At 40.9% G+C, this 12503-nt stretch overlaps 1 protein-coding gene across 2 annotated transcripts in view; it reads left to right on the forward strand.

Moving 5' to 3' along the window:
* The window catches only part of hsd11b1la (hydroxysteroid (11-beta) dehydrogenase 1-like a), a 35488-nt gene that overhangs the window by 14305 nt on the left and 8680 nt on the right, over nt 1-12503 (forward strand). For both annotated transcript variants that reach the window (XM_072594274.1, XM_072594276.1), the window contains exons 2-4: nt 4275-4405; nt 8298-8409; nt 9053-9144. In XM_072594274.1, the coding sequence (XP_072450375.1) occupies nt 4275-4405; nt 8298-8409; nt 9053-9144 (335 nt within the window). The remainder of the gene's footprint in view (nt 1-4274; nt 4406-8297; nt 8410-9052; nt 9145-12503) is intronic.

The following is a 12503-nucleotide window of genomic DNA, read 5'->3' on the forward strand; positions in this document are numbered from 1 at the left end:
GTGTCTTTGTGTGTTTCTGCTGTGTGCTTCAGTCTCTTCCCACAGTCCAAAGATCTGGAGACAAGGTGGATTGGCCATGCTAAATTGCCCTGTTGTGTTTAAGGATGCACAGGCACTATAAATATGTGAGGTAAAATTTCATTTTAATTAGGGTGATAATGAAGGAATAAATGCTGTTCATGAATTCTTGTTAATAAATTCCTGATAAAAATATGACTTGACATCCAGAACTTTGTTGTAAAATATGACTGTTTCTCCCAAAACTAAGAAAGGCCTCCTTTGACCTCTCACAAAATTCCTCTGAATTCTTTCACATAAATGCTGTCATTCATGTAAAATTTCACATATATCTGCCACAGGGCCATCATTATCAAATATGTGCTCCATGACTAAATAAACTACCCACCAAAGTCACAGTGAAGTGCTTGCTTGTCTCCAGTTTAATTGAGATTTCCAAGTGGTCATGCAATCTTTGATGTGGGACTCTGAATAGAGATGCTTGATTTTTATTAAAGGTAAAGTCCTTGGATGGATGTTTATTTTTATAAAGGATCAGTAGTTGAAATAATTTAAATAATTGAATGCGTTTTTAATCAATTAATCTTTATGAGATTTGTTAAGTAATCAATGGACACTTGGAATTTCACGTTATTTCATCTCAGCATGACTCCTGAGGTGTGTCCCTGTTGGAGGTAGTGACAGTTAGCACGGAGTGTGAAAGGACAAAAGGTAACGGTTTGGACTGTGGGTTGACAAGAGTTGACATTAAGTTGGTATGGGGTTTATAAAGGACCAGGAGGGTATGTTGGTAGCCATAAGTTGACCTGGGAGGTATGAGAGAACATGGGAGGGTTTAAGGTGGCATGCAATGACATGGATGGAGAATCGGGAGTGATTAGTGAGGAGTGAGAGTTGGAGAGCAGTTCTTTGCTTTCTTGGTTTCTCTTGGGATGAAGCTCTGGAGCCAACCTTTGAGACAGTGTGCCTCGGCATCTGTTAGCCTTTCTGCCTATCTCCAAACTCTCCGGGAATGTCAAGCCCAGCTCCTATTAGTGACCCCCACCCCACACCCTGAACTAAAGCCTCACCATCCAGGGCTCTCCCTCCCACTCTGGGTTTACAGAGCTGAGGGTTATCCTGACTCTCCATACATAACTTAGGGAGCGAGAAGTGTAAACGTCAAGTCTGAGGGTCAGATGTGCGTGGCCTTGGGGGTGGGTGGGATGGAGGGGTGATGGGGTTTTTGGAAGTAGTGGCAGGATGATGTTAGTCCATTTCAGCCATGCAGAACAGCTCAGTAATGAATTGGAAACTGACTTGTCACTGTACAGTTGGTTCTCCATAACGTATGTCACTTCAAGGCGAATTGGCTATAATACAATTGAAGAATTTAGACCATTATTTGTAGAATGCAAACTTTCCTTCCCTGTATTGGCTATCATGTGATTCTGGTCCCCTTGGTTTAAATGGCACAGCTGTTATGCAATTTTCTTATAATGCGGGATCGCAAGGGAACAGAACTATCACGTTATATCAGAACCAACTGTATCGGTTTTTAATTTCTATTCATTTGGAAATATTGCCTAGATTTTTGATTTCACAACCAGTGAAACATCAACAGTAGGAAAGGAAAAAAATACTGAGTTCACACTGTTATTCTGTGAACTTCAGTGGGCGGTGGATCAGGTCTGGTGAAAAATTGGCTGCGATTTGCTACAAGACTGTTTCGTATTGGTGATGCAAACTCATTTCAGCTCTCTGTTTATTCAATTGGAAACAGAAAAAAAGATCCCGTGTCAACTCCCTTTTTACTCACCTCAATCCTGTAATCCTTAATACTCTGGGCCAACAAAAATTATTTAACTTTGTTTTAAAAGTTTTCAATTAACGTTCACCCTCAGTAATATGTTGAATGAGGGTTTATTTCCACCAGTGTTTCTGTTGAAAAGGTTCCCCCATGAAACGCCTCACTTTAATTTTCAAGTTCTCTCCTTGATTCTAGTTTCCCCGCTGCCTAAGAGGAAACAGTTCCTTTCCATCTCTCCTATCAAGTACTTTGAGTTCTAAATGTAGGTTTGCTTGCTGAACTGGAAGGCTTGATTTCAGATGTTTCGTCACCATACTAGATAACATCATCAGTGAGCCTCTGGATGAAGCACTGGTAGCATGACCTGCTTTCTATTTATGTGTTTAGGTTTCTTTTCCCTTCAAGGTGACGAAATGTCTGAAAATGAGCCTTCCAACTCAGGGAGCAAATCTAAATCCAGAACCTCAACCTGAGCTACAAATCTATGCAAAACTCACTAGTCCTTTGAGTGTCTTTAGCATCTTTAATATTCTAAAGTCAAATGAATATGAATTGTATCCAGACATTCTGTCCTCAATTTATCAAAAAAGCTGGACTCTATATTACATTGCTGGAAAAGCGCAGCAGGTCAGGCAGCATCCAAGGAGCAGGAGAATCGACAGGCTTATGCCCGAAACGTCGATTCTCCTGCTCCTTGGATGCTGCCTGACCTGCTGCGCTTTTGCACCAACACATTTTTAAGCTCTGATCTCCAGCATCTGCAGTCCTCACTTTCTCCTAGTCTATATTACATTGTACTAATAAATTGAAAACAACTTTGTAAAAACAGTTTATTAGCTCTATTCCAAAGCTTTACAAAGAGCTGCTTTTTCATTCAGTCCATGCAATGAATGTATTTCTTTATTTTCACAATGACCTTTCCTTTCTGTCCAATACGATTTGCATTCCATCTTGTGAATCCAACAACCACAAGCTTTATTTTGAGTCTGGTTTCCTCAAATGGCAACCTCATGATTGAGCCATATAAAACAGATAACCTCCTCTGCTGAATTCAGCATTGCACTTCAATATTCCTACTATTTATCAAAATTAAGGGCAAGGACAGAAATCACAGACCCTGGAGCTGCTTCAGGCCACATAAATCTCCCAATCCCCCCCAACCCTAGTACAATGTGACCCTGTGAAACCCGGGCCCAGTTATTGGGCCCTGGTGTTTCCTCCACAATGTTCTGCCCACGCGTTCTGCTCCAAATAGCTAATTCAGGAAAGACTTCCATTTATATAATGCCATACATACTACAGGACTCAAAGCCCTGTATAGTCAGTGAAGCAAATACTATTTTCCTGGTCAAGCTTTTGGTCATGTGCCCTATTGGCTCAGTGTCAGATTTTCATTCATTACGTTCTTGTGCAGTGATTGAGGATGTTTGCTCTACAAATGCAACTTATTTGGTGCAATTGAGGAAACATGCCAGTCAATTGGTGCACAGCATGATCCCACAACCAGCAACTAATTGGACTGGTAAGAATGTGAAATTGCTAGCACAGGGAGTGGTAGATCATTTTTAAACATCCTGTTCAGATGTGTTATGACACATGCATGGGTCAGGTGGGACATGAACCTGAACCTTCTGATCAAGAAGTAGGGACACTACCACTACACCATAAGAGACCTTTCACAGGGAGTGGTAAGTTGAGATAAATTGTATAGATGGATTTAGCAGAGACAAACACAAGAGAGAAGGGAATATGCTCATAGAGTTGCAGGCGGAGAAATCAGAGAGGTTTGAGTGAAACTCAAATCGAAGCATGAACCTATTGGGGTATGTAGGCAGCACAGTTGTTCAGTGGTTAACACTGCTACCTCACAGCACTTGGGTTCGATTCCACCTTCAGGCAACTGTCAGTGTGGAGTATGCACATTCTTCCCGTGTCTGCATGGGTTTCCTCTGGGTGCTCCAGCTTCATCCCATAGTCCAAAGATGTGCAGGTCAGGTGCATTGGCCATAGTAAATTGCCCCATACTGTCCAGGAATGTGCAGGCTGGGCATGGATTAGCCATGGGAATGCAGGGCTACAGGGAGAGGGTAAAGGTTGGATCTAGGTGGGATGCTATTCAGAGGGCCTGTATGGACTCAATGGACTGAATGGCCTCCTTCCACACTGTATTTTAAGTGAGTCTATGTAAATCAGTGGAGTGAGGGAGCAGTTTGCAAGCCGGCAGGAAACAGTCCCTTATCAGTGGACTTATCATTTACAGAACATCCAAAGTACATTTGGAACTACTTACACTGACCCTTGAAACCTTCACTTTGTAATTACTGCAATTGTAATACTGAACTTTATACTCTAATCCAAAGTTATGACAGCAAAACATGCAACCTTGTCATTTCCTCAAATAAGATCCTTAGCGAAAATAATCATACGTGTTTTGTGACATTTCAATAATTGTGTTTCTTTTTAACAGAGTTATTGTTTGGTTCCCGTGTCCTACTGACTGGTGCAAGTAAAGGAATAGGGGAACAGATGGCATATCATTATGCCAGATTTGGTGCTGAACTTGTAATAACTGCACGGAATGAAACTCGACTAAGACAAGTAAGGAACAGTGCAGGGTTGAAGTCAAAGAAAATAGAATTGAAGAGATGTCATGCTAGCTTCCATTTAATTGTAGGAGCAGGCTGTTGAGTCTATCTTAGATCATGGCCATCTATTTCAATACCACTTTTCTGCATCTGTATCTCTTGATGTCATTAGTATAAAAAAAACTGTTGATTTGGATTTGAATGTGCTTATTAAGTGAATTTCCCGAGCTCTCTGAGATATTGAGATTAATATAATTGTGATTGTCCCTCTTCTAGATTATTTACAGTGTGGAAACAGGCCCTTCGGCCCAACAAGTCCACACCGCCCCGCCGAAGCGCAACCCACCCATACCCCTACATCTACCCCTTACCTAACACTACGGTATAATTTAGCATGGCCAATTCACCTGACCTGCACATCTTTGGACTGTGGGAGGAAACCGGAGCACCTGGAGGAAACCCACGCAGACACGGGGAGAATGTGCAAACTCCACACAGTCAGTCACCTGAGGCGGGAATTGAACCCAGGTCTCTGGCGCTGTGAGGCAGCAGTGCTAACCACTGCGCCGTTCTGTATTGAAGCTTGCTCTTTAGTTCCAGTACTGGATTTGATTTGATTTGAATTGATTTAATGTAATCACATGTACCAAAGTATAGTGAAAAGCTTTGTTTTCTCAGCAATACAGGCGGACCACAGCTAACAAGGACATACAGATCATAGGATGCTTAGACTGAGCCAGGCATTCAAGGTTACAGCTCGCAGCAGATGCACAAAGCAAGGTCAACATTATTTGAAGTTAGAGAGGTCCATTCAGCAGCCAGGATGGTGCTGTTCTTAAACCTGTTGGTGAATGTGTCTTCAAGCTTCTGTATCTTCTGTCTGATGAAATAAATCTCACATCTTTTACTGCCAATGCCATGTTGTCAGTGGCATTTCAGCAACATATCTATTGAATTTTGATGATAAACAACCTCTTGCTATTTAAGAAATACTGTCTTTCTATTTTCTCTTCTGCTAAAGTGGATAACTTCTCATTTATTTATATTACATTTCATCTGCCATGATCTTGCTGATTACTTAGTCTGTCAAAGTTCCCTTGAAGCCCCAGTGCATCCCCCTCAATTTACATTCCCACCAGATTTTGTAACATTAGCAAATTTGGAAACATTCCGTTTGGTCTCCACATCCAGATAAAGTTTGTACATAGGGATTACAGTTGTGGTCTCAGCACTGACCCTTGTTGTATCTCACCAGTAATAACTTGTCACTCTGAGAATGACCATTTTATTCCCACTCTATAATCTATTAACCCAATCTCAATCCGTAACAGTGTATTACCCCAACCCTACGTGCTTGAATTTTGTTTACAAGCCTCTTGTATGGGACCTTCACAAAATACTTCCGAAAATCCACTGGTTTTCCCTTATTTGTGCTATAAGAAACACCCTCAAAAAGCCCAAACATATGTTTTAAACATGATTTCCCTTTTTTTAAAATCTGTATTGACTCTCCCTAATCATCTCACTACTTTCCAAGAATTTAGTTTTTGTATCCTTTATAATAGATTATAATATTTTCTCTGCTGTTAACTAGTGCTCCATTTTCAGTCTCCTTTCCCTTCTTTGATAGTGGGGTTATGTTTTCTATTTTCTTGCATACGATACTTTCCAGAATATGTAGTGTTTTCAAAGATTGCCACCAACGCATTCACTATCTCTATAGCCACTTCCTTCAACTCTCTGGATGTAACTCATCTGTTTCAGTTAACCTTTTCATTTATGCTGTTCCTTTTAATAATCAGTGTCTCGATCGTACTTTATTGAATTCTAAATTGCTCCTGTTCCTTAGGCTTTTTGACAACCTTAAGCTACTTCCTTTGTTCTAATACTATTTTAATTAAGTTTGTTAACCAAGGAAGATTCACCTTTTCTTTTGGGTTTTTATTGTCTTAGGGGAACATATATTTGTTGTCGACCATGTAGTACTTCAATAATTACTAGCCATTGTCTGTCTACTGTCAATCTTTTAGTGTATTTGCCCAATCCAGCATAATTAACTTGCCCTTCACACCTTCCTAGTTTTGTTTGTTCAGATCCAAGACTCTAGTTTCAGAATGAAATATGATTTTGAAACTTACTGTAAAATTCTGCCATGTTATGATCACTATTTCTCAAAGGCTCATTTACAATAGGGTAGTTAGCCCTTTCTCATTACACAATACTAAATGTAAAAAGTCTGATTCTGTGTTGATTCTTCAAACACACTGCTACAGTAAACCCACCTCATGAACATTCAAACAATTTATTCACCTCAGCATTAGTGCTTATTAAGTTTATCCAATCTCTATGTAAATTAAAATCACCCACAATATGATGTTATAAATGTAACATGCACCTGATAATTCTTACTTTTTTGGATGATAAACAACACCCACTAATATTTGCTATCCTGAGTACAATGCTATCAAAGTGACCTCCCCCTTTTTATTTCTCAGTTCTACCCATATAGACTCAGTGGACGAACCCTCAATAATGTCTTCTCTCAGTACTGCTGTGATATTCCCCCTTATCAAAAATACAAATCCCCTCCCTCCCTTGCCTCCCCCTCTGTCCTTTCTACATCATCTATACCTGTAACATTGAGCTACTACTCCTGTTCCTCCCTCAGTCATGTTTCTGTAATACCTAAAATATTGCAGTCCCATGTATCCATCCATGACTCGAGTTCATTTGCCTTATCTGTTGGGCCTCTTGCATTGAAATAAATGCAGTTTAACCCAGACTTCCCTTGCTTTCTGTCGTGCTCTTGCCTGCCCTGTCTAATACTAGGATTTCTTACCAGTTATCAGTTCAGTACATAACGAAGAGTACATGGGCTGAAGTTGTTGACTCAGTGGTAAGCTCTGAATGCCATGAAGCGGCTGAGCAGGAAGCAGGAGAGCTGTTCTTCCAGCTTGCCTTGGACTTAGCTGGAGCATTGCATTAGGCCCAGGACGGAAATGTTAGTAATGGACCTGAGACTTTCCAAAACTTGTTTATGGCTCACTTTCCAGTACATGTTGAGGTTATGCAGGATGTTGGTGAGGCCTCTTCTGGAATACTGTGTGCAGTTCCAGTCATCCTGTTACAGGAAGGATATTATTAAAGTGGAGGGGATAGAAGATTTACCAGGATGCTGCTAGGAATGGCGTGTTTGAGATTTAAAATAGACTGGAAAGTCTGGGATGTTTTTCACTGCATCATAGGAGGTTGAGAGGTGACCTTATTGAGGTTTATAAAATCACATGGAGCATAGATAAGGTGAAAGACAAGGGTCTTTTCCCTAGAATGGGGAAGTTCAAAAGTAGGGGGCATATTTTTCAAGTGAGGGGAGAAAGATTTAAAAAAGACATGAGGGGCAATTCTTTTACACACTGAGTGGTTTGTGTGTGGAATGAACTACCAGAAAAAGTGGTGGATGCAGGTACAGTTACAAAGTTTGAATACGTTCATGTGTAGGAAAGGTTTGGAGGGATATGGAGGAGAAAGTGAGGACTGCAGATGCTGGAGAACAGAGTCGAGAGTGTGGTGCTGGAAAGGAGCATGAGAATCGATGCTTTAGGCATAAGCCCTTCATCAGGAAGCTTTGATGAAGGGCTTGTGCCTGAAATGTCAATTCTCCCGCTCCTTGGATGCTGCCTGACCAGCTGTGCTTTTCCAGCACCACACTCTTGACTTGGAGGGATATAGGCCAAGCGCAGGCAGGTGGGACTTGTTTAGTTTGGGAACATGGTCGGCATGGATTAGTTAGACTGAACATTTTGTTCCTGTGCTGTTTGACTATATGGCTCTGTGATTTGGCTATTAACTAATCAATTCTTACTTATTTTTAAATGTCAAACCATGTTATGCTCTTATTTTGAAAGGTTGAGGAGAAATGTTTGGAACTGGGTGCAAAGAAAGTCTATTCCTATCCTGCGGATATGTCATTTCCAACGAATCCACAGCGGGTGGTGCAGTTTGCCTTGGAGAAGCTGGGTAAATATTTTGCTTTTCAAATCAGAGGGAGGCTGTGGGATTGGGGATGTTATAGGTGAAGGGAGACAACAGTGGGGGTCAGAGGGGCAGACGAGGAGACTTTCTTTAAATTGGGAAGTTGCTGCAGTCCGGAATCTACTGCTAATGGAAGCAGATTCAATGTTGACTTTCCAAAGGGAAATATTTGGGGAGTAGGGTATGGTGGGTGGAAAACATTGCAAAATGGTGGGGAAAGAACAGTTGGAGTGGGAGCATGGGTACTAATTGGATACCTCTTCCAGAAAACCAGGATGATGGGCTAATGGCATCTTCCTGTGCTATATCAACAACTCTTTGTCTCACCTCTTTACACTGGCAATGAAACACTCAATTAATAACAATCAATATTTTAAAGCAAATGCCTATGTATTGTCACTAAGATTTCAAGTAAAGTTTAGTTGGGGGTGTGCATTTGCACTGGGATCTATCATTAATGTTTGAGGGTAGAATTTATTATCAGTTTGATTTATGGTGGAAGATATTATCATGACCTTTGAATTCGTCAAGGGATAAGGAAATATGTGGAACTGTGCTTGCAACTTTAGAAGTCAGTTCAATGGGACAACAGCAGAATGTTATTTTCTTTGCTCCATATTTCTCCCAGGTTCTTTGGATTATTTAGTCTTGAATCACATTGGAAATGATCGCTTCCAAATGTGGAATGGAAATGCTGAAGACGTTGGTTGGCTGATGCAAGTGAGCTTTTGGTTCAGTTGGAAATAACTGCTCTTTAAAATTTCTGTGAATGTGCTTTGGCTGAAATGTGAAAAACAACTCGGTGCTGGTTTGGGTCTCTGTTTTAAATTGCCGTTGCTTGGTTTTTTTCAAGCAGTGATCCCTAGTTCTGGATTCTTCCTTAAGAGGAAATATCCTTTCCACATCTACCCTATTTCAATCAAGTCACATCTTCCTCTTCTAAACGCTAGCCTAGACGGACCAATCATTCCTCATTAATCAACCCACCCATTCCAGTAAACCTTCATTAAACTGCTTCCAACACATTTGCATCCATCTTTAAAGAAGGTTGGCCTGCACTGTGCACAGTACTTCAGATGCAGTCTCACTAGTGCTCTGTATAAATGAATAACCTCCCTAGTTTTGTATTCAATCCCACGTGTGATATATGATAACATTCTATTAGCTTTTTGAATTGTTTGCTCTACCTGCACACTGACCTTTTGCAATCCATGAGGAAGGATACCCAGATACCTCTGCAGCTCAGAGTTCTGTAATTTTGCACTTTTTTCAATAATATTCTTCTTTTTTATTCCTCCTGCCACAATGGACCATCTCACATTTTCTCACATTATACTCCATTTGCCACATCTTTGGCCATTCACTTATCAATATCCTTTTTTACTCTCCTTATGTCCTTTTCACAACTTACTATCCTGTCTTTGTGTCATATGCAAATTTGGCAACGACACCTTCTTACCTTCATTTAAGTCATTTAAATAAGTCATAAAAGTCACCGATCCATATGACGCACCATTTGTTATATCTTGTAAGTCTGAAAAAGACCCATTTATACCTACTCTCTGCTTCCTGTCAGCTAGCCAATCTTCAATGTCGATATTCTACAGCTTACACCATGAGCTTTTATTTTCTATAATAACCTTTGATGTGGCACCTTATCAAATACCTTCTGGAATCCAGGTACAGAAAATCCCACCATAGAGTCATGGACACATACTACACGGAAACAGACCCTTCAGTCCAATGCATCAATGCTGACCAGATATCCTAAACTAATCTAGTCCCATTTGCCAGCACTTGGGCCAAGTCCCTTTCAACCCTTCCATTTGAGGTACCCATCTAGATGCCTTTTAAATATTGTAATTGTACCAGCCTCCACCACTTCTTCTGGCAGTTCATTCCATACATGCACCACCACCCTTTGCATGACAAGGTTGCCTCTTAGGTCCCTTTAATATCATTCCCCTCTGACCCTAAACCTATGTCATCTCGCTTTGGACTCCCCACTTCCCCCCCCCCATACACACACACCAAGGAAAAGACCTTTTCTATTTACCCTATCCATACCCCTCATGATTTTATAAACCTCAATAAGGTCACCCCTCAGTTTAACATTTTATCACAACACATATTACCTCCTCAAAGAACTAAGTTCAAATAACTGACATCCTTTTCACAAAGCCATGGTGACACTGCCTGACTACCTTTAACTTATCCATGTGCCTTATTATACATTTTTTAGTAATTACTTTGAACATTTTCCCTAGGACAAATTTTAAGCTAATTGACCTGTAGTTTTCTGCTTTCTGTTTGAATAAAGGAGTGGTATTTGTTTTCTTTCTCGCCTACGAGACTGTCCTTAAATCAAGGAAGTTTTGAAAATTGTAACCAATTATCATGTATTGTTTGGCATGTACATTTCGTGTACCAGAATAAGACACTTTCACATGTCTTCAGGTTTTTATACACATAAAGTTTTGCATTGAATATGTTAGGAGAAAGTGAGGACTGCAGATGCTGGAGATCAGAGTCGAAAAGTGTGGTGCTAGAAAAGCCCAGACAGTCAGGCAGCATCCGAGGAGCAGGAGAATCAACGTTTCAAACATAAGAATACCTTGTCCACAGTCAGTTTTCACCAAATATTGCTAAGTAGTCCTCTTTTCCCACAGTCTACCCAGGCATTGTCTGTATTTTTCACCTGAAGTCTGCTGATTGTGTGATCCTTCTCTCTAGGAAAAAGTGAGAACTGCAGACGCTGGACATCAGAGAGGAGAGGGTGGTGCTGGAAAAGCACAATAGATCAGGCAGCGTCCGAGGAGCAGGAGAGTCAACGTTTTGGACTTAAGCCCTTCATCAGCCCTCCTAATGAAGGGCTTATGCCTGAAATGTCGATTCTCATGCTTCTCGGATGCTGCCTGAGCTGCTGTGCTTTTCCAGCACCACACTCTCGACTCTGATCCTTCTCTCTACCTATCACGGCCTTGCCCATCTGTATATTTCCCTACTTTATCCTGCCTCTGTATATCTGTATTTTCCAATTACGTTTAACATTGCTGATTCAAACTGACTCAAACGGGTATCTGGGCAAAATAGTTTGATTATTTTCTCACATGTAGGTGCTTAAAAATATTTTTCCCCTTTGTACATAGGGCATTTGAACTTTGATATTTTGAGGAAGCTTTCATGTTACATTGTCACTGAGTTGGTGTACTTGCCTTATGCCAGGGCATTAGTTTAGATCAGAGTGGATGCTAGAAAAGCGCAGCAGGTCAGGCAGCATCCGAAGAGCAGGAAAATTGACGTTTCGGGCAAAAGCCCTTCATTAGGAGGGCTGATGAAGGGCTTTTGCCCGAAATGCCAACTCTCCTGCTCCTTGGGCGCTGCCTGATCTACTGTGCTTTTCCAGCACCACTCTGATCTAAACTCTGGTTTCCAGCATCTGCAGTCCTCACTTTTGCCTTATTCCAGGGCATGCTGGGAAACAGAATTTGTGGTGTACAAAATTAAAAATCACACAACACCAGATTATAGTCCGACAGGTTTAAGTGGAAACACTAGCTATCGGAGCGCTGCTCCTTCATCGGGTCATTGAAGGAGTGACGCTCCGAAAGCGAGTGCTTCCAATTAAACCTGTTGGACTATAACCTGGTGTTGTGTGATTTTTAACTTTGTACACCCCAGTCCAACACCGGCATCTCCAGAATTTGTGGTGTTTGCATAGCCAGTTGATTTTTTTTTTCAATGCTCAAAGTTATGAGTGATTAGTGTACTGTGGTGACAGAATCTGGACTCAAACTGATTCAATCAGTGTGACCCACCCACCATGAGAGAATGCATTTTCAAAAAGTTGATGGTGTTTGGGCAATAAAACCTCCTTCAAAAATTTCAAGGCACCTTATTTTTCTTTATGAAGAAACCCATAGGACAGGAGAATGATATAAGGATCGATCCAACTAAATGCTGGTTTTACAGCTGCCATTACTGATTTTTAGTCTCTCAAATTCATATCCTGGTTGGATTTGAACTCATCCCCAAGAGCATTAGCCTGGGCCACTGGATTATTCATCCAATGATATTGC

Source organism: Chiloscyllium punctatum, chromosome 24 (assembly GCF_047496795.1).
Source record: "Chiloscyllium punctatum isolate Juve2018m chromosome 24, sChiPun1.3, whole genome shotgun sequence".
Classification (NCBI taxonomy): Eukaryota; Metazoa; Chordata; class Chondrichthyes; order Orectolobiformes; family Hemiscylliidae; genus Chiloscyllium; species Chiloscyllium punctatum.